General features: G+C 40.7%; 1 protein-coding gene across 2 annotated transcripts in view; it reads right to left on the minus strand.

Annotated features, from left to right (window-relative positions):
* engase (endo-beta-N-acetylglucosaminidase) overlaps positions 1-23,846 on the minus strand; it is a 64,166-nt gene that overhangs the window by 38,083 nt on the left and 2,237 nt on the right. For both annotated transcript variants that reach the window (XM_073026067.1, XM_073026068.1), the window contains exons 2-9: positions 22,448-22,515; positions 19,911-20,115; positions 16,607-16,755; positions 15,665-15,819; positions 8,281-8,429; positions 5,665-5,830; positions 1,696-1,799; positions 1,129-1,237 (exon numbers count right to left, since the gene is read on the minus strand). In XM_073026067.1, the coding sequence (XP_072882168.1) occupies positions 1,129-1,237; positions 1,696-1,799; positions 5,665-5,830; positions 8,281-8,429; positions 15,665-15,819; positions 16,607-16,755; positions 19,911-20,115; positions 22,448-22,515 (1,105 nt within the window). The remainder of the gene's footprint in view (positions 1-1,128; positions 1,238-1,695; positions 1,800-5,664; positions 5,831-8,280; positions 8,430-15,664; positions 15,820-16,606; positions 16,756-19,910; positions 20,116-22,447; positions 22,516-23,846) is intronic.

A 23,846-nucleotide genomic window follows, 5' to 3' on the forward strand; every position in this document is an offset into this window, starting at 1 on the left:
TTGATCCAGAGTATTGATAAATGACTCTCATGGTTGCTGCAGTTTCAGAGAAGAGGGGAGAGAAAAGGTTTGAAACAGAAGAAACCTAGTGACAAAGAGATCACTAATTGGACTCTCTCCAAGTAGCCCGTAATGGTGAGTTTGATTCCATTCAGCTATGAAAGTGCAGTTGTCACATAGTTAATCCACAGGAGTGGGTTCTCTGGCGAGGGAAAACCTTTGTGATTACCATGTGTGTTAACCCTTGTCTGGGTGTGGTAGTTCACTGAAGAAGGCATCCTGTGGCAAATCACTGTTGGAGTTACTTCATATGTCGTGGAACTGGATCCTCTAAATGAGGATTTTTGGCACCCACTTTGGTAAACCCCTGCAAGGTCTCGGGTGTGTGGTGACCAGTCCTGGAAAAGGGACGTCTCCTGTCAGTTACATGGTGAAATTCTCACTTTTTGGGTACTGTGTGTCTGCTGAATCGCCTTCAGAAAGGTACGGTGGTTATTTCTGGCGTCTGTCTGCGAGACTCGCTTCATCGCTGTATTTTGAATTTCCGTCTCTTTGCTACACTTCGAATCTAAAAGTCTCTCCTCTCCATCCCCCCGTGTATTCCTGAAACTTTCTGAACTGACATTCTGAGACTGTGCTCCAGTAAGACTCTGTTAAGAATTGTTTCTAAGTTTAACTGTTTGGGAGCTATAGACGCATAGCGCTGTTAACTCTGTTTTAAGTTAGTCGCTTGTTTAATTTTCTAGGTTTCTCCTTGAGTGTTGATAAATTCTGTTGTTTTCCAATAATATCCTGACTCCATTCCACATCTATTATTGCTGGTTCCACGTAACAACGATCACTACCAAGAGCAACCTACTTAGAAGTCTCTGCCCCCATTACCCACTTTCACATTCAGGTGCAGCAGAGGTAACAATTAGCAGCACTTCATAGATGACAGAGCTCAAAAAGCAGAAGACCAAGAGAGAGCTTTTATCACCATGGCTCAGATGAACACATTAAAGAAAAATAGTGAGAGTAGGTGAATTGGAACTGAGATTAATATTCTCACTGTGACGATACTGAAAACTGTACACAGAAGGTGAAAGAGTGAAATCCGCACCATTAAGTGGTTCATTCAAATCCTACCTCTCCATTCCTGTAAATATTCTTCCCAAAGCCTTGACAAAATGATGTGACAAGGGGTAGCGTGCAGATCCTGTGACTGTGCAAGTACTCAATCAACAAACTCCAGAACCTAGAGAGGCAACAGATCCCAAAGCATAATATTAAAAAACGTGATCAATTCAGTTGATCTTTGACAACTTACATACTAGTATCATAAACTGCCCAAGGTGTTTCCCAGACTATAAAAATCCAACACCTATCAATTACGTTTTTAAGATGTTTCATAAATGAGAGAGTTTGGTTGATATTTGATAGGAAAACCACCAACCAGTCCTATCGATTTCTCCCTCTTCGTAAACCCAGCATGTCTACTCTTTCAAGAGGACATATAGTTGTCCTCTACAGATACCACAAAACAACAAACACTGCCTTACGCAAGTCTCTCCACTATTGAATCCAAGTTACCTTATCATAAAGTTGCAAGTGATGTTGAGAAGTAAATACCATTTGCGTAAATGTGCAGGTTTTAAAAGAACTTATCTATAAATACAGTAATATTAGTCATAGATTCTGTAATTCAAAACTTACTTCAGTTGGTTTTGATGGAAGCGTTCCTTATCCAGAGTCTCATAAACCCATCCAGGAGCAAATATAGCCCCTGAGAAATTGTACTTCCGAATCAGCTCAAAGGACTGGAATATAGTACAAATTATCTTAAAAATACTTTGAAGTTAAAAATATTGCAAATAAGAAAAGCTGAGAATTAGAAGCTTTCAATGGTAGTTCCAAAAAATTTTTTTGAAGTCAAATAAATTATCCTTAGCACTAGATATCCTCAAAGCAAAATTAAGCCAGGGTTTGTACAAGTTGAAAAACAATACACACGATGAATGCTTGAATAAAAATGCCAGGATAACAATCTATTTTAAATGTTACATAATCATATTTCACTCAGGAAAAGTTTGGTTTTCAACTATATCCAGGTTATTTCATATCAGTCCAAAAATCTGACCAGGCACTTACTGCCCTACATTAACCTTGTGAAGCCAACATGTTATCTGTGTCATGGTCAAATCTGAGTCATTAATCACCAGACAGCATTCCCTTCTGATGCTCCTTAAGGGAACATAGCCACTCAATCTTAGTGGCACCCTTCATCATTCACTTCCAGTTTCTGTTTGGTCTTACTCAAACTGCACTGAACTAGGATGCCTAGAGGTTTCTTAGGGACTGTCACTTACCCAAACATCTACCCCTGCCTAACATCTACTTACCTCAAAGCCATGCACCACCCTACCCATCCATTACAATGATCCATAATACCTGCAGACCACACTCCCCAATCTTCCGGCCTCCAATGCTCCAATCCCTCCCATTCTCCAATTTCTCCTTCCAACCACAAAGGCCAAGGGCCATTCTCTCTCCTGACTGAACCTCTTATCAAATGACTACACCAGTCCCTATACCTGCCCAAAGTGGGCACAGGCCCAGCTCCCCAAAGGCAAATAGAGAGAGCAGGACCGGTCCTCACACATCCTCTAAAGTGTACAATACCCAGAGCGATGCGAACTATTGTGCCAGTTACAACTGGATCTTGATCAGGCAGCCCACCTTTGCAAATTCATCACAAATGTAGACCCAAAGTTTAGTCAATATTAATTACGGCATATTCTCTAAAAGAGTCTTTGCCCAACAGGTAATTCTGAAATATCTCTGAACATTAGCAAGTGATATGCAAGATAATGGTTTGAAACTCTTACATGATTATACAGCCACTATCAGACTGCAGTGCCTCACACACAGGATGTTAATCAGTTCCCTTTTTGTTTCAAGCTAATAGATGAAATAAGGTGGAACAAGTACTGTACCAGTGCTTTGACATTCATTTTCATACAGCCTGAATACACGAAGAGGCAGGCAGAACCTCCATTCATTGCGGCATCGTGACAACAGCTGAATATTTATGCAACTTTTAAGTCGACACAAATCATCTCAATTACTAATTTGCTTCAACAAGACATTATCAAAAAGACATTTATCAACCATAGTACTGTGGTTAATTGCGCCTTTTCACATTCATAATGAAAATGTTTTATTGTCTCCTGGTTTGATACTTGGCTCAATTATAATCAGTATATACCCTGCAACACCCCCATCTCCACAATAAGCTCCAAAAGTCTAATTACAACCATAAGCCTCTACTTTTTCCTCATTGAAGACAAGTTAAAGGTCCTCTTTGAGCAAGCTTTTGATTATCCCATTGTCTTCTAGTACCCAATTTACTGTAATGGATCTTGGGAATGCTTTGCTGAGTAAAAAGTATTACAAACGGTAATTAAACATGAAAGTGACTGGCCAAACGGTTTCTCCTTATGACTGACCTTGCTCCCCAAATCTGATCTTTATGGTCAAATAAATTTAATGTAAAATAATGAAACTATATCAAAAGTTATATTCAATGCAGAAAAGAATTAAATCCTTCCAAACTTTCTATCATGCAATATTTATATAAAGCGATGGACATAGTCAACATGTCAGGCAGCAGCAAGAAAACCCCAGTTAATGTTTCTGGTTCTGGTGAAGGATCTCTGCCCTGAAATGTTAACTATGATGCTCTTGCCACAAATGCAGCCCGATCTGAGTGCCTACTGCGATTTGTTTTTATTTCAGATTTCCAACATCTGCGATACTTTTGATTTATAACTTAATGCTTTGGCAGTGCATAAAATCTACCTCTAACTAATTCCTTCTCAATGTGGCTTAGGACAGACAAACCCACTTACAAAAACAACTTATTCCAGGACAGTTCACCTGACAGAATTCAGCCCCATAAACCCCCAGCTGATTTTGTTTATACTTTGGCATCACATACATGATACTTTACATGTTGTACATCACGGAATCGTTTTTGTTTTATAATCCTGCTTAAGCTCTCAAGTCTTCTTCTGCCAGTCTCTGAAATTTCAATAATCTTCCTCAAAAGAAAAAAGGCAGGTCAGCTTTTAAAAAAAAACTACACTCCTAAATAGTGAATTCAGCCTCCAAAACTTTTAAGGGAGGCATACTCAGATAACACTTCTAAATGCCAGCTCAAAACCTATTTATTTAACCTTGCTTTTAACTTGCATCATTTTGACTTTAATTTTTATGTTTGTATTTTATCCTATTGTAAAGCACTTTAAATTATATCGATTATATGAAGAGTGCTCTATAAATTAGTACTATTATTTAACTACAAAATAACACCTGCAAAGAAAAATTCCTGTGTTACAAACCTTTGCTTCAACCTCTGAACATGAAAAATGTCAGCTGTGCTCAGCAACAGCTTGTTACATTCATTAAAGGCACAAAGGCAGGATCATCTGTGAATTTTGGACTGAAAAAAGGCATGGATTTCTGTCCGTCTCAATACAGTGGCACAACAGCAGAGGGCAGCAAAAAACTAACATCAATATTCTCAAAACAAAAGGGACCTCCAGCATCTTATTTATTTGGGCACAAAAGTTAAGTAAGGACCTACGATTGTAAAACTATCAATTCATGATGACCCCAATTACGTTTGTATATTCTATACAATTGTTAAAATCAGAGGCCACATCACCACCTTCTTGATTAAAGTCCCTTTTAGATAGTCTAACAGAACTTCAATAAAACACAGTCCAAAGGTCAATGCCAAGACTTGCAATAAATTGTAAATTACTTAACAATAAAATTACATTAGTATTAATGCAATACAATAATCCCACAAAAGGAAGTGGATTCAGCCCAGTACATCATGGGCAAAGCCCTCTCAAACATTGAGCACATCTGCACAAAATGTTGTTGTGGGATATCAGTGTCCATCATCAGAGATCCCCACCATCCTGACTATGCTCTCTGCAATCAGGTAGAAAGTGCACGTGCCTCAGGACTCAGACCACTAGGTTCAGGAACATTTACTACCCTCAACCATCAGGCTCTTGAGTAAAAGGGGATGATTACACTCACTTGCCCCATCACTGAAATGTTCCTACAACCAATTATCTCACTCTAAAGACTCTTTATCTCATTATCTAATGTTCTTGTTATTTATTGCTATTTATTTATATTTGCATTTGTACAGTTTGTTGCCTTCTGCACTCTGGTCAATTTTTCATTGATCCTATTATGGTTACTATTCTATAAATTTGCTGAGTATGCCCACAGGAAAATCAGTCCCAGGGTTGTATATGGTGACATATATGTACTTTGATAATAACATTTACTTTGAACTTTTAATATAAATTATTGATAGCACAAGATAAATTACACACGGCCACAAAAAAAAGGCCAAGGTTCACACCATTAAGTCATATAGAATGTCAAGTTGAAATAAGCATCTTTGAATTTAAAAATAGTATAAGACTACTGGCATATTTTTTCTGATGTGTGTAGCAAATCATGCAAATCATACAAATCAGATATTTGTATGCCTAGTTTACAAATTCATTTAAATATAGCAACATATTTTCAAATGCATATAAATGCTGGGTGAAAGTTAAATAAGACATTGGAATAGAACTCTAAAATAAGCATTACCCGACTGGTTTTAAACCCTCCTCCTATAACCTCTCCTCGGCCAAACACGTCAACTCCAACATAGACGTCAGCATGACGACCCTCCACCAGTGCCGTCACTCGCTCGAGATGCTGCTCTGTCCAATTATAGTTCAGGAAAATACCATCACAGGAATCAAAGAAAACTCTAAACAAGAAATAAAATGTCTGGAGCACCAAAAGTACAATTGTGCAAAGTTGAATCAGTTTTTGAAATGCAATCCCCTTTGAAACAACCCACACTGTACTATTCTACAAGATTAGTGTGATAAAACCATTCTTTTTTTCAAACTACCTATGGTAAAGCATTCTTCTGGTCTTTTTTAAAAACTTCTCTGCTCAACCTTAACAGTAATCTGGTTCTATTAAGAATTGAGCCTCATCTATCTAAATTGTTAATACTCATACAGATTGTTTCTTCAAGGCAGCTGAAGGAATATAGTGTAAATTTCATAGCGGTGACTGTATAATTCTGTTCAATCTCTTAGAGAGTCTGACGATCACAGCTATTAACACAGGGATGTTGTGACAGACTCTCTGCCTCAATTATTGTACTTATGCCCGACGTACTATAAATTATTTCCACAAGCAATCACCTCTTACAAAAGGTCCAGAAGCCAAACAAAAATATTGCTCTTTGTTGGAGCCATGTATCTGTTGCTATCTGCTTGGCATTCTGCGTTACACGTTTATTATAGTAACTAGTCACATGAGTGGGGGGTTGCTAAAAGTGAAGGGAATAGGTTATGTACTCTTGCTTATTTTGTGGCATTACTAGCTTGGGACTGGCGGAGGTCATATCTTTTGATAACTGCTGAGATAAGCACTTAATAATGCTTAACTGTGTGTTCGCTAATTATTAATAAAGGATCAAATACAGGGCTCGACTTTTGGAGCAATTATTGGAGCTGTGGACGCGTCACACAGGAATAACACGGTCATAGGCGAACAGCAACTGTTTTGTTTTGATTTTCGATTAGTTTTGCCGCTACACTCCTAAATCACTGCTGTCAAAAGGCTTATTTTGCTAAAAGCTCAGGACAGAAAACAGTTATTTGCTGTATGAGTTGAGTGCACTGCATAGTGCAATACAGAGTAGGCAAAAGAAACCAAACAGGCCTGGAGCCATTCCCAAGGTCTGCAGTAGAAAGATTAAGGGTTTGAACTGATTTTTGGTCTGCATGGTTGTTAGGTTGAGTGCATGCATGGGGAGTTTATAATCAGTGCACTGGGAAGATTTGTTGGATGAGATTAAGAAGCTAGAGAAAAGGTGTGGGTAGTAAAAGCTGTTACTGTAGAGTTGTTCAAGACCGTAAGACATGGGAGCAGAATTAGGCCAGTTAGTCCATCGGATGGGCTCCGCCATTCCATCATGGTTAATATATTATCCCTCTTGTCTCCATTCCCCTGCCTTCTCCCCTTAACCTTTGATGCCCTGACTGATCAAGGACTTATCAATCTCTGCTTTAAATATATCCAATGAATTGGCCTCTACAGCCATCCATGGCAATGAATTCCACAGATTCACCACCCTGAGGCTAAAGAAATTCCTCATCTCTGTTCTAAATGAACGTCCAACTATTCTGAGACTGGGCCCTCTCCCACGATAGGAAACATCCTCTCTATATCCACTATCTAGTTCAAATGGGAAATTCAGGTAAATAATATATTTAGAGAACCTCCCTTAACTTGTCTAGGGAGGTCCCCTTCATGGCATACAGATTTAGACTCCATAGATGTTTTCAAAATCTATTTCTGTGCAAGTAGCTGATTAAATTCACTAAACAAATAAAAATCCCAGAAGGTACATCTAGGCGTAAGCTGCATATCAATGGATGCCATTGTGAGGTGTTCCATGCTTCACTCTTTCAGTGCAGAGGGATTTCCCAGAACACACAACTCAGACTTTACAGAGGTTTCACTTGGTTTACCCCACCAAAACTGAATCAGCATACAAAATCTTGGATAACGCAACCAAAAATTTTATTTTATCAACCCCTAATTCACGGCACTTGCTGGAATTTAGAAGAATGAGGGAGGAAATCTCATGGAAACCTATTGAATATTGAAAGGCCTAGATACAGTGGATGTGGAGAGACTGTTTCCTATAGTGGGGGAGTCTAGGACCAGAACAGAGGGGCGTCCCTCGAGAATGGAGACGAGGAGGAATTTCTTTAGCTCGGGGCCGTGAATCTGTGGAATTCGTTGCCACTGAAAGCTGTGGAGGACAAGTCATTGAGAGTATTTAGGGTGGAGGTTGATGGATTCTTGAACATCAGGACATGAAAGGTTACGGGGAGAAGGCAGGAGAACGGGGTTGAGAGGGAAGTGGATCAACCACGATCAAATGGTGGAGCAGATTTGACAGGCCAAATGGCCTGACTCTGCTCCAATGCCTCATGGTCTTATATTTTGTACAATGCTCTGTGCAGATCATGATGCATTTTGATTCAGGCCAAAATCAAAATTGACTTTTCTAAGTGGGGATAGGTCAGACAGGACGTAGAACTATTGGAACACTTGTACAAGATAATGATCAAATGCTAGTCCAGCAGCAAGTTAACACTTATACAGATGATTCCCAGAACAGTCACTTACCTGTTATGCTCATTCAGCTCGTTCTGCCAATGAAGAACACCAGTCTCCAACACACTATCGTACCAGATAACCAGGCCCCAAGGAACAGCTTGCTGCATCCTAGTGCGTAGATAGCGAAGAAACTTGGGCATATTCTTTACCGCAGTGGACTGAAATATGTAGAAAAAAATCATATTAGACATGCATGCTAATCTCTTAGTTTACTTCATTGGTTTCTTAAGGATACTAAATATTTTGGAATTGAAAGTGTGCAACTTTGTACCATAAATTCTCTAGGACCTCCCTTGCTGCACGATTATATCTGCCTGAACCAAGAATGGATTTCAAGACTTCCTATTACATTTTTGAACTTCAAGTATACTTCTGGGTATTTAAAAGTAGTGAAAGCTTTGAGAAGGGAAAGTATTGTAACTGATGCATCACTAGGGCCATCACATCTGTTTCTTGTTATTCAAGTTTATGCACCTACTGTGTACTGCAGACTTGTCTCATTCCAAATAGGCAATGAGATAAGCAAGGGGGGGGCTCTCAGCATGGAACATTGTTTCTCCATTAACAGCTCTGCTGTAGAACATTGACTGCTGTATCGCATAGCACAGCATTACTTTTTAAATTAACCTTTTGGATTCTCTAGTCAAAATGACCAAAGAGCTGATTATCAATCACAGGAGGAAGAAACCGGAGATACAGAGAACTAGAAGTGCAGAGGGCCAGTAACTTTAAATACCTCAGTGTTTTCACATTAGAGGATCTGTCCTGGGACCAGCATGTAAGTGTCATTAGAAAGAAAGCATGCCAAAGCCTCAACTTAATTAGAAGTTTGGGCTGATTAAATATGTCATTTAAAACTTTGACAAACTTCTTTATATATGCACTGTGGAGAGTACCCTGCCTGGTTGTATCATGGCCTGGTACGAGAACGTCAATGCCTAAGACTGGAAAAGCCTTCACGAAGTGGCGGATAGTCCACCGGCAAGGCCCTCGTCACCAAGCACATCTACAAGGCGTGCTGCTGCCGTAAGAAAGCAGCACACATCGTCAAGAATGCCCACCATCCAGACCATGCTCTCTTCTCACTGCTACCATTGGGAAGGAGGTACAGGAGCCTCAGGTCCCACACCACCAGGTTCAGGGAAAGTTATTACCGTTCAATCATCAGGCTCCTGAACCAGCATGGATAACTTCACTCACCTCAACTCTGAACTGATTCCACAACCGATGGACTCACTTTCAAGGGCTCTACAACTCGGGCTCTCGGTACTATTTACATATATTTGCAGTCTTTCTTCTTTTGTACATTGGTTATTTGTCCATGTAGGTTTTCACTGAATTTACTATATTTCTTTGTTTTACTGTGAATCTCTGCAAGCAAATGAGTCTCGAGGTAGTACATGGTGACATATATATACTTTGATAACAAACTTACTTTGAACTTTGTAATGACCAAGTAACTTTTTAAAATAAAAGTACAGATCATTGTCATCATTATGTGCCGTGTCATATGACATGGGTGATCATGGTCTATGACCATAATTGTTCTTGGCAATTTTTTTTCTACAGAATGGTTTGACATGGCCTTCTTCTGGGCAGTGTCTTTAGAAGACGGGTGACCTCAGCTATCATGAATACTTTTCAGAGATTGTCTGCCTGGCGTCAGTGGCCGCATAACCAGGACTTGTGATCCGCACCAGCTGCTCATACGGCCACCCACCACCTGCTCCCATGGCTTCATGTGACCCTGATCTTGGGGGGGGGGGGGGGGGGGGTGGCTAAGCAGGTACTGCACCTTGCCCAAGGATGACCTACTTGCTAGCGGAGGGAATGAGCACCATGCACCTCCTTCGGCACCTCCACCCCACCACCCTCGCCATCCAAGTGGGACTCCTATTAAACAAGGACGCCAAGACTTTTAAAATAAATGACATCTCTGGTAAATAACACAAGCTGAGCTAACAGTGGCACAGTTATTAAAACAAAACTCCAGTTATTAAAATGTAATTGGGTCTGCTGTATCCCTATGTGTAAAATTTCTACTCAGAGCTGTTATGACTGTCAGTGTGATTGGAGACTATTTGATATCCATTTAATCAGTATTTTTATTTTATTGGACTATATTATAATAATACCAGTCACTGCTCAGTAAGGGAAAGAATAGCAATCATGAACTCTGGGACATGCAATTCATTCTAATGGAAATTGCTAATGCTGTAGGACTCAATTTGGGTCATGATTGCCTGCAGACTATTAATTTGGGGAGATCAAAGATCGGGATGCAAAGATTCCAAATAAGGAAGCAACAAGAGCCACACAAGTCACTGCAGATGCTGGGATCTGGAGCAATAAATAATCTGCTGTGGGGGAGAAAAACTCATAGGGTCAGGAATCTGAAGCAACAAACAATCTGCTGGAGGATCTCAGTGGGTCAACTAGGAAACAACTAGTTATTTTTTCCTCTGCCAGTGCCACACAGAAGGAGCTAACAGACAACATAAAGCAGGATGAGTTTTCAAAGCACAAGTAAAAATATTCATTAACATCAAACAGGTAATGCAGTGCTAGAATCCAAACCTGAAATGCCAGCATTGAAAAAGCACAAGGAACAGAAGGAATGGATCACAAGGTCACTCCATCATTCAAAAGATCACGAATGAACTTAACTAAATCCATTTGCCTGCTATATTCAGGTTCAGTGCATTAAATCTCTTTTCTAAAAATTCTAATTCTTATTCACCAAGGATTTTGATAGACAGAAAGTCGATTAAAATTGTACAGCAAGTTCAAGTTTGAGACCACTAGATTATACACAACTTTACGGCAAACTTGGGCACAATTCAAAAGGCATAGTAATTAATCGCTCATCCATTGTTTCATGTCTAGATAAACACAGAAAAGAATTTGGGTTAATTTGTACTTTCTTTCTCTATCAAAGCTTTCGATCTTTTAGAGTGAAGAGTAACTAATTTAATGCAAGAAATGCAGCAGCTAGCTCACGCAACCAGCAGTGAGATACATGGCCAAAGAAGTTATTTTAAATTACTTAGACATGTATCTCACTAACTGGGAGATAAATTATAGCAGCACATTTGGACAGCAATTTTTCTTCAAAATTTTGCCTCTCCAGGAGTTCCATATCTTAGCTAAAAGACCGGCCCACCAATCGCTCTGCACTGCATGCCAGCAAGGATCATGTGTTCTTGGTACTGGAGAAGAAATTTAATCCCTAACTTTCAGACTCAGTAGTGACAGTGAAAACTACTGAGCCAAACCTTTTATAACAAGACACTGTAGAAACAAAGGAATACATTTATATTGTATCTTTCATGTCCTTCACAGAGTGTTACAAGAGCAACTAACAAACATGGAAGTATTGTTGAGATGCAGCTAATATTCTCAGTGTCACAAACGTGGCAACCGATTTGCACAAAACATGCTTCTGTGTAGTGACGATGTATTCTCTAATGCCGGTTGAGAGATTAAAAACTTGCCATGGCATGGGGCATGACTATTCTATACCTCTTTCAATTAGGGTTAGATCATTTTTTTAACGTGCAATGAAAAATGTAACATCTTAACCAAAAGACGACATATCCAAGCATGCTGCATTCCTTCAGATCTCCGCTGGAGTGACAGTCTGAGTTTTTAAGTTCCAGTCTCCGGAGTAGAACTTAAACAAATAGCCTGCTGACTTAAAACACAAGTTCTACCAGTTGAGCTAAGGCTGACATGTACAATAAGCTCCGTGCTGCAAGGTATGCCAGTGGTCCTTCGCCAAAATAAAAGAGAAAGTAGCTTCTGTTCTTTCGACACAACAGAGACTGCAGATGCTTTTGATTTGTGCCTTCTTCACCAATTCCTGAACTGTAGCCTTCACGATTAACATTCACACTTCACTCTATCCCCAAGCTGCATCACGCTCAGCACCAGCGACCCCCCCCCCCCCCCACGGGGTGCGAGCTCAGCCTACAGTTCACGCTGCTAGATCCAGTTCAAACCGAATCATCAAATCCGCTGATGACACGGCAGTGGTTGGCCTCATCGATGACGACCTGGAGGCGGCATACAGAGAGGAGCCAAAGCGGCTGATTGAGTGGTGCGAGCACAGCAATTTGAGTCTCAATATGGTCGACCAAAGAGGTGATATTGGACTTTAGTAAGGCGCAAACTGACCACTCCTCACTTCATATAAATGACTCCTCCGTGAAGAGCATTTGGAGCACAAAGTTACTGGAAATGCTCATAATGGACAATTTCACTGGTCCCTCAACACCACCGCTTTAGACAAGAAAGCACAACAGTTTCTCCTCTTGCTGAGGAGATGGAGGTGAGTGAGGCTCCATCACCCCTCTCCCCATTCTAACCAATTTTTACAGGAGAACCATTGAGCGTGCCCTGACCAGCTGAATCACCGTCTGGTATGGGAATTGCAAGGCTTTTGACCACAAATCAAGTCCCTACAAAAGATTGTGAGGACTGCTGAGAGGATCATTGGCATCTCTCCTCCATTCACCAGAGATATTCACAGGGATGCTGCACATGCAGAGGCCTTAGCATTGTCAATGAGCCCTTCCATCCGTCCAATAATCTACCATCTGGAGGTACTCCAGCATTAGGACAAGGACTGTTAAGATGGGAAGCAGCTTCTCTCCCCAGGCCATAAGACTACTGGACTCTCAGCACCACCATGTATGAAGCGCCAGTAGTGTTGTACTAGTTGCTTTTTAACTTTATTATCTGTTGAAGTATTTGTGGTAATATTACCTCAAGTCTTGTGTGTGAGTTATATGCACGGTTTGTGCGTCTTGGTCTAGAGGAACGTTGCTTCATTTGGCAGTAAGCATGCATACCGTTGAATGACAGCAAACTTGAACTTCATCCAGTCCCATTGTAATACAATTAGCTTAAAGGAGGGCAGGACATACCTGGTTACCACCTTGGTTTACAGACAAGGCAGAAGATACTGGCAGAATTAGTCTAAATAATAATTACAGCTGTAAAAAGAAATGATATCCTATAAGGATTATCAAGTGATATTTGGCTTGTCTTGAAGAACAAAAAAAAGGAGTAATCACACATTATTAGGAGCATACTACAGATCTGCAAACACTCTGAGTAAGAGACCAAGATTCTGCTGATAAGGACAAGTGCACTTTCCACTGATGCTGCCAATACCACTGAGCATTTCCTATTTCGATTCAGGTACAAGCATCTACAGTTCTTTGCTTTTTAATCGCAAATTAGCGGAAGTAGAAACTTTCATTTAGAAAAGCACAGATTTATCATGGACAGCCATCATTGATTTATAAAGGGGTGGACTTGTCAGCCTAACTAGAATGAATTTTTCGGGGTAACAACGAGGATCAATGACGTCACTGTGGTTGCATGAATTCTGGTCAGGCATCTGACATCAAACTCCACGAAAAGACTGGATTAAATAGGATTTATTTGTATAGGAAGAGAGAGAGCTGACAGGAGCCGTAATTGGTGAATAAAATTATTCAGGGCCAGGATAGAGTAAATAGAGAAGGACCACATTCCCTTCGATGGTCACAAGCCAAGATGTAAGATCATTATTAAGAATGAGAGGATAGAATAGTTCATCTTTCCCCACCCAGAGCATTGTGTTGATCTGGAACACACTACCCAACAGAGCAGCAGACCCCAAAGACCCTCATCATATTAAACAAGTAGCTTTATGTGCATTCCTGCACGGCTTTCAATCTAGTGGTGAAAAGTGAGATAACAGTGGGAAGCTCTTTTGCAAATGGCACAGGCGCAACGAGCCAAATGGCCTCCTGTATCACCTTCCTATAATGTGCCAAAGGTTATAGGGAGAAGGCAGGAGAATGGGGTTGAGGAGGGTAATAAATCAGCCATGATGGAATGGCAGGGCAGTCTCGACAGCCCCAGGACCCAGTGCTCCTGTGTCGTATGGCCTTATGACACATCTTCTAGGATTCCATAATATCCCTCCATCCAGCCCACGAAATAAAGCACAATGCTTACACCAAGAGCAAACAAAACAACAGAATCCAACAGCTGCAGTAACAGCCGTGTCTAGCATTTCAACCAGCGCTTGATTTCTTTTAAAATATACCTCCCGTCACTTTTTCAAATCACACCGTATTTTGAGAACTAAACTACAGACTATAAATAAAAGTACCAATTCCTCCCAAACTAATGGCATCATAAACATCCCCTTCAATAAAACTGACTGCCTCTTAAAAATCTGCTCTGCAGCGCAAAGCTTTCAATTGACAACCACGAGCAACAACGAGACTAAAGCCCAGAGAGCGACTCAAAATATCCTGGAAGAAATTCAGCTGACTATAGCAGGCAGGAACAAGACAGGAACAAAGCATCATACCCTTCTGTACATAACAGACTCTTGAGTGAACACCAGCTCAAGTTGAAATACAAACATCCTATTTGTTGACAGAAGCCAGATATTTATAGCTAAATCGTTAACTAGAATATTTATGCATCAAGTTTTTTTTAAACCCTATCATTTGGCATCTGCACGTAATTCCTTGGCTATAAAGCTTTGAGGCAGCTTGCTCTCAATCTGCCTGGAAATCTGTGCTACTACCGGAAGGCGTAGCATAGCAGCCAAAAAATAAGCTCCATCCCCCTCACTGCAGGAAACCTTTACTCTGCTTCAAGGGCCAGACTTCCTAAGCTTCGACTCCTCACAAATCACACAGCCTCTCTCTTATTCAGTTCCCAATGCCATTCATTGTTAGCTCCTTATTTACCTTCCATCATCTTGTCTCTTATTACCTCCCCCACCCCCACCAATGTTTTGTAATTCCCTTCAACTCCTTGTACATTAAGCCAAAGCCTACACTTCTGGCCTCATGAACATCTTCCTCCCTCCATTGTCCCAGTGTCAGCCATGTTGATTTCACACTCTGAACTCCCCTCTAGTAACCTCTTATTTCTTTTCTTTCTTTAGAACTTCCTGAAATTGTGTTGTCACTGACCAAGCTATTGCTCATCCTGGCTAAACATTAGCTCTTGGCTATCAATTCATTTTTGTCTTCTTGTATCTCTATGCATGAACCTGGGAGGGATGTCTACTTCTGATAGTCTGCACAGCTGCATATTATGATGGCAGCTTACTGTAAGCTCACAAAGTTAAAGTGTGCACCCATTATCACCACACTCTACCTATATCGTCTTCCACACAACCCTGCACAAGCCTTCCACATCATTTATCTGATGCCTGGCACTAAATGAACAGAAAATGCCATAAATTAAATACTAGTAAGAGCAAAGTTGTCATCTTTGGTCAACAGCCACTGATTGAATCCCTTTCCTTGGTGCCTAGCTTAAAGTGGCACCAGCCCATTTGCAACCTTGGTACAGAATAAATCACTTTACTCACACTCAATTTATTTTCAATGTTAATCAGCCATCCGTCAAACTGAAAGTGCAGTGCAATCTTCACAAGCTTCTCCGCCAATGCGCAGAAAGACTCCTCGTTTTCCAAGAATGCCTCACAGACTGCAGCCCCATCTATCCACTCTGTGATGAAAGTTCCTGTAACCAAAACACAAGGATACTTCACCTTTCGAAATATTAATAATTTTCCCTGCTTAGCCACAGGGCAAAGATGTTTAAAGTTGTATTAATCTGCATAACTAACTAAAATGGAGATGCATTATTACTTCTGCAATAGTAGAATAATGCTTTTTTTCTCAAGTTAGAAAACAGAATAAGTACCGCACAGGAGATCTAGAGAAGATAACTAGAACCATTCAGTGGTATTTACAGTCAGTTGAGAAAGAAATTAAAACTTTCAACCCAATGTTTGCATTGAAAATGGTTCAGAGATTGCACTCCAGGCCACGAAGACAGCAATTAAAATAAGTTAAAAATCAAAGGAGAAAAAAAATCCCTCTGAACCACTCCAGCCATAATTCAATGGTAGTTGGACCAACTTTAGTAACACTCTAGCTTCTAAACTCAAAAATCTAAGCTAATGCTACACTCAGCTCGCAGGGACTATGTCCCAATTAGGAGGAATTGCCTTATTGTTCTTCCTTTGACAGAAACGATTCCACAAAAATATTTTGAAGAATCAGGAAGTTTTCCCTGGTATCCTGTGGTTATTACTTATCCACCAATCAACAAAAATTAGAAGTGGCTTTCTATGGGAACCCATTGTTCTCAACTTCACATTTTGAATAGATTATACTTGTACTCAATACAGCTCAATAAGGTGTCATTTAATTGTAGGTCCTTTGTCTTCACATCGAGAAACACGTTCTTTTATGGCGAAGTGATGCACAGCCGCATTTTAGTTGTGAAATGTATCAGTATTTACCTAGAATAGCAACACCATGTTTATGTGCAGCATTGGTCCAGCAGACTGGTGGGATGGTCACCATGCGGTGACTGAAGTATACAAAGATGTCTATATACATCCAATGGTAAAAGATGAAAGGATTCTCATCACACGTGCCTTGTATATACCTGAAAACAAAGCAATGTGTTAGCACCAAAACTATCAGGAGTTTAAAGAGAAAATCTGAGATGGATATGATGCTGCATGTGAACATATAACTGCATTGCTTGATAACATGGAGCTACAGTATGTAGCAAGTAACACTATTTCTACCATGGATTAAAACAAAGTAGAATTGTCTTCCTTTTCAAAGTAAGTGGCAGCAGCACAAATGGGAGGGCACATGTGATCAGCAAATCTGCAGATGACCCCGAGATTGGGGGTGTGGTGGACAATGAGGGAGGCTGTCAAAGCTTGCAGTGTTATCTCAATCAGCTGGGAAAATGGGCTGAAAAATAGCAGATGGAATTTACTTCATACAAGTGTGAGATGTTGCACTTTGGAAGGACAAAAACAAAGTAAAACAAAGTGTCTTATGGTAAGGCTCTGAAGTATTCGGTGGGGGGGGGGCATAGAGGACTACGATCCAGGTGCAGGTAGACGGGATCGGGCTGAAGACCAGGCAAGCATAAATCAGATGGGCCAAAGGTACTCTATGACAACATGGGTATTTTTCTCCATCTATTGCCAAAACTCGATACTAAAGACAGCCTACTGTAACTATTGCCTATCAAGGAAAATTCTAGTTATAATTTATTAGTATTTCTTGCCTGAAGAATCCAAATGAAGATTACTTTTTAAAAACAGCTCTTAAAAAGGTATTCCAAGAATGAAGTACGCTCTGGGTGAAATGTACCTTTGAAATTCTGGGCCATTAGGCAAAACATTGTTTGGATTTTTAAAAAACTGTTTAGTGAGTGAAGCTCAGAAATGGCAAGGGAAGATATCTGCTGAGGTCACTGTGTGCTGCACATCAAGGTAAGAAAGTAGGTCACAGAAATGCTGTGTGTGTAAAAAGGTCCCTTACAAAATCAACAGGTAAATCAGCAAAGTCTGAACCTTCTGTAAAGGAGATTATTTTACTCAGTTCTTGAAAGTATAGAGAAAAATTTATATTCCTCAGGTGAAAAAGAAACTCACAAGCAGTTAGTTTTGTCTTTATTCCTACATTGAAGGACCTACAGATCCAATATTTCTCCTCAAAAGGAAAAACACTGATAAATTATTTCCGCTTGCTCCAGCCCTTTTAAAACTCTGCCCTGATAGAAACCACCTCCTCTGCTATCCCAAGCGAAAAACACATGCACTCTTCCCTTCAACGATGTTCATTATTAATATCACTTAGGTGCGCTCTAAATTCTCCTCTCAGCCATTGAGCAGTAAGTCTATACTAACTGCCTACTTTTCTCCACTAATTCCAAGATTAAAGTTATTTCATTGCAAATTGTTGCGCGATATGCATGTAATTGGACTAGCAAACCCAAGGGCTGGACCAACAAAGCAGCAGTTTGAATCAGACCACCACAATTAGAAACTTTAAATTTAATTAATTTAAAAATAGAGAAAAGCTATATTAATAATCAGGATTAGAAACTTACCGGACTGCCACAAACATCCATCAGGTTTACAATTTCCTTTAGGACTGAAACTATACCATTACCCAGCTTGGCCTCGATAGGGCTCCTGCTGTCTCCTGAAGTGGCTCAGAAGCCATTCAGTACAAGGGAAATTAAAAACTGGCAATAACTCCTGGCCTTGCCAGAGGTACCAACATTCCACTGGATGAATTACTAAGGGGAACATATCAAAAATAATACTTAGACACAAACATATATCTATTTAAATAGAAGGAAAAATCTTAGCTAAGATACAGTGAATGGTAGGGGACTGAGGATTGCAATAGAACAGAGGGATCTGGGAATACACATCTGTAATATCTTTAAAGTGGCATCATAGGTTGATAGGGTCCTAAAGAGAGCTTTTAGCACATTGGCCTTCATAAATTGGGGCATTAAGAATAAGAGTTGGGATGTTATGCTGAAGCTGTATAAGACGTTGGTAACGCAAATTTGGAGAATCTACCTAATCAGGACTTCCAGTTAGATAGCAGCGCGCTCTGACACAGCGGCTTCTACAGGATCAACAAAAGGTGTTATTAACTCTTTTAAACGTTTTTTTTCCCCAAATCGCAAGACCCTGCTGGAGATAGGTAGTGTGGAAAATTGCAAGTCCAGTTCATTGGTTTATTGGCGAACGTGAGGACTACGTCTCAAACCACAGTATCGCCTGTTTGCAGCCATCCCAAAGGAGTCATCGGAGCCCAGCACTCCACCAGAGTGCCGGAGACAAAGCGGCGTGACACAGAGTTTGCTTAGCAGAAGATACGCTGTATTGTGTTCGACTACAGACTGCTGCAGCATTCATAGACTCAAGGACTTGGACTATATTTCTGTATCTTATCGCCATCTTATATCTGCTGTGTATGACTCATACTGTATATGATTTTTGATACTGTGTTTTGCTCCTTGGCCCTGGAGTAATGCTGATTTGTATTCATGGGAATTCGTGTATGGTTGAACGACAAATAAACTTGAACTTGAGTATTGTATGCAGTTCTGATCACCTACATGAAAGATATTAATAAGGTAGAAAGAGTACTGAGAAAATTTACAAGAACATGGCTGGGACTTGAGGACACAAGTTATAGAGAAAGGTTGAATGAGGTAGGACTTTTTCCCTGGAGCGTAGGAGAATAATTTGATAGGGGTATACCAAAACAATGAGGGGTGTAGATGGGGTAAATACAAACAGGCTTTTTTTTAAACTGAGGTTGTGTAAGGTTAGACGGAGAGGTTAAGGGTGAAAGGTGTAATATTTAAGGGGAACCTGAGGGGGAACTTCTTCACGCTGTGGACAAAGTGTGGAACGAGCTACCAGCGGAAGTGGTAGACGCGGGTTCAATAGCAGCAGTTAAGAGAAATTTGAAAAAGTACCTGGATGGGAGGGGTATGAAGGATTATGGTCCAGATGTGGTCGATGGAACTAGTTTGGTACTAATTAGATGGGCCGAAAGGCCTGTGCTGTAGTGCTTTATGACTCTACATGCTAGTCATGCACATTAATATAAAATCACCAATGTTTATCAACACCACCATAACAATCCATTTTTGTATTAAGGGACAGATTACTTGAGTTCACTATAAAACAGTGCAAAGTGAATTACACACAGTGTTTTGCCTCACTCTCAGGCCAATGGCCGGACATGGTATGTTTACAGACGCACCTGTCACTCAGGTATCCACCAGCCATATCATGACAGACCAGCGTCCTTGGCCGATTACACTGCAGGGGAGGCTGTCGCGGAGCCAAGGGGATAACGGCTCTGTTGAATTCATCGTCTTGAGCAGAGGGCTGCCACAATTTCAGCTGCTCGAAGGACGAAATGTAAAAGCTGACTGGTGCAGTGGTGTCAGGGTCGTAGCAAAAGCCTACACGTAACAAAGAATTCAAAACAATTAGGAGCCTTATCTCTAATTTAAACATGGCAGTACACCTTAAACACTAGAATGATTTATTAAAATTCATAGCAATACATCAAGACCAGGATGAGGTGACCTGCAATCACAATGTCTTTGAACCAGGCTTTAGGCATTGCCCATACAATATTAAAGTTTCTTTTCTTGATTGAATACAATCTTACTTCATGAAACGAGCTGAATATATTCAGCCTAGAAAAAAAATGTATTTTCTCAACCTTCCAGCCCTTGTAGTTAAACAAAATCAGACAACAATATTCCAGGTGCAAGTAGCTCAGAAATTCACAACACGTGGATTCCTATCACAGGTCAGATTTCTTCAAGATATTCCTGTTTCTGCTCCTCTGATTGGAGAGACTTGTCCCAAATGCCACCAGGACACAGCAGCTGGTGTAAGGGTTACATTCCAGTCCTGATGAAGGGTATCAGCCCAAAATATCAACCCTTTATTCCTCTCCATAGATGCTGCCTGACTTCCAGCATTTCCTCCAATGGTGGTCCTCCAGCATTTTGTATGTGTTACTCTGGATTTCCCCCAAATACAGAATCTCTTCTGAAAAAGGATCTCGTGCTTTCCCAGCATATATGATGAATACATTCTTCTTGGGCATCCAGCCAGGTACAGGTACCGATTAAAATCAATGTTTCAATGACAAAACTCTGCCATCTTCACCAGGCATGATGCCTGGGCGTCTAGTCCAGTGGTATTTATACCCCCGTCATCTGTCCCTCCTGATTGGTTAGTCCTCATCTCTCCTGCTTACCTTCAGCCAAGTTTTCTAAGCAAATCACATCCACTGCACAGAGCAGGCATAGCTGGTACTGATGTCACACAGCGCCACAGACGCAGGTTCAATTCTGAGCTCGGCCACTGTCCTTGTGGAGTTTGCATGTGCTTCCTGTGGTCACGTGGGTCTGACGTGGTGAAACGCAGATTGTTCTGCGTTTCAGAGGGGTAGTAAAGCTGTAATGCGTTACAGCTAGACGTACCTCTTCACGAACTTGGAGATGAAGGTAAAAGATGACAAGAGGCCGTGCATTGGGAGTGATATGAAGAATGGACCCAGGCCCCTTCAGATTGGTAAAAAGAAGGGACAAAGTATAGATTATCTAATAATCAGGAAAATATTTAACTAATTTAAGAGAATTTCAAACTATCACCCATTACAAATCAAATTATTCAACTATTTCAATCTGGTTCTTCACTCAAGTAACAGATACAACTAGTTATTACTTACATAATATTAAGATACAATTCAAAGAAGCTATCTATTCTAAATCATTGGTTCTGATGCCTAGCATCATAATTATTCAAAACAATTCACTAAACCTCATCATAAGATTACTTCATTAATGTTAAAATCGCTAGCAGGTTATTTCTTCCTTGCACATAACTCCTGCGTGGAGCCTGAGATTTGAGTCACATTTCCACTGTTGTCCACAATTTGTAATTTGACTTTGAGACAGAGTCACTGACAGAGGGAGAAGGAAACAAAGATACAGATCCTACGTTTTAGCCACTATTTTAAGAGCTCACTCCAAACACTAAACATACTGTACATAAACATTCAACAGATCAGATACGTTTAGATAGATAGATAGATAGATAGATACTTTATTCATCCCCATGGGGAAATTCAACTTTTTTTCCAATGTCCCATACACTTGTTGTAGCAAAACTAATTACATACAATACTTAACTCAGTAAAAAATATGATATGCATCTAAATCACTATCTCAAAAAGCATTAATAATAGCTTTTAAAAAGTTCTTAAGTCCTAGCGGTAGAATTGTAAAGCCTAATGGCATTGGGGAGTATTGATCTCTTCATCCTGTCTGAGGAGCATTGCATCGATAGTAACCTGTCGCTGAAACTGCTTCTCTGTCTCTGGATGGTGGTATGTAGAGGATGTTCAGAGCTATCCATAATTGGATCCATAATCCATAGTTTATTTAGAAGATCAAAAATTCTTACAAGGTACTTGATAGTACCGATATAACTGAAGCATACAGATGTTCTTACAGCAGTTCAATTCAGACAGTATGTTCACTGCACCTGAATATTTAACAGTTTATCAGGTAATATGGTTGCAACAAACAGGAAAGGAATGAAGGTTTCTTTACTTCAGGTAATACTCTAAATAAGCACTGTTTCTCAAGTGGATTTTATATGATCAAAAACAGGTTACAAATACAATCTCTTGTCAATGTTTTAGTGCAATTATGTCATTCATGCAAAATTACTGTGCTTTACCGCCATTCTGTTGAAGTTACAGATACTCACTGGGAAGTGGAGGAGCTTCATACTGAATCACGTGTTCAACTTGATGCTGCACTGGACTAAGAGCAACTCTGCAAGACAGACATGCAGGCATGACAAATTGCAAGTCTATGATCTTTCACAATATACCAAAATCTGTGTTTACGCGTTACACGTGGCACGTGAATAAACAGAAAAGCTAATTTATTGGATATGCCATTTGACTATACCAGGAACATAATTAACTGGAGTAACACATACAAAATGCTGGAGGAAGTCAGCAGATTAGACAGCATCTAAGGAAAGGAATAAACAGTCTACATTTCAGGCCAAGACCCTTTATCAGGACTGGAAAGGAAGGGAGGGAGCCAGAAAAAGGTGGGCGGAGGAGAACATAGAATAGTACAGCACAGTACAGGCCCTTCGGCCCACAATGTTGTGCCGACCCTTAAACCCTGCGTCCCATATATCCCCCACCCCACCTTAAATTCCTCCATATACCTGTCTAGTAGTCTCTTAAATTTCACTAGTGTATCTTCCTCCACCACTGACTCAGGCAGTGCATTCCACGCACCAACCACTCTGAGTAAAAAACCTTCCTCTAATATCCCCCTTGAACTTCCCACCCCTTACCTTAAAGCCATATCCTCTTGTATTGAGCAGTCATGCCCTGGGGAAGAGGCGCTGGCTGTCCACTCTATTTATTCCTCTTAATATCTTGTCTATCTCTATCATGACTCCTCTCATCGTCCTTCTCTCCAGAGAGTAAAGCGCTGAAGCTAAAAGGTGACGTGAAGCCTAGTGAGGGGGGAAGTGTGGCAGGTGGGGGAGAGGTGAAGTGAGAAGCTGGGAGGTGATTGGTGGAAAAGGTGAAGGGCTGAAGGAGAAGATATCTGATAGGAGGAGAGTGGACCCTGGCAGATAGGAAGGAGCAGAGGCACCGGGGGCAGGTGACAGACAGGTGAGGAGAAGAGGAGAGGTAAGAGGGGAGCCAGAGTGGGAAATGGAAGAACGGGGAAGGGGGGATGGGGCAAAAAAATTACTGGAAGTTAAAGAAATCGAGTTACGGCCACACAGACGGAATGAGTTGCCGCTTCCCCAACCTGAGAGTGGCCTCTTCGTGGTCGTACAGGAGACTATGGACCAACACGTTAAAATGGGAATGGGGATTGAAATTAAAACTGGTGACCTTCAGGAAATCCAGCTTGTGGCAGATGGAATGAAGCTGCTCAGCAAAGCGGTCCCCCAATCTACAATGAATCTCACTGATGTCGAAGGGGCCATATTAGAAGCACTCAGTACAACAGATGACCCCGACAGACTGACAGGTGAGGTGTTAACTGTTTGGAGCCTGAACATTTCAGGGATAAATGCCAGGAGGGATGTTAGTAGGGAGGGGAAAATGGACAAGGGAACCACAGAA

Source organism: Hemitrygon akajei, chromosome 22 (genome assembly GCF_048418815.1).
Source record: "Hemitrygon akajei chromosome 22, sHemAka1.3, whole genome shotgun sequence".
Taxonomy (NCBI): Eukaryota; Metazoa; Chordata; class Chondrichthyes; order Myliobatiformes; family Dasyatidae; genus Hemitrygon; species Hemitrygon akajei.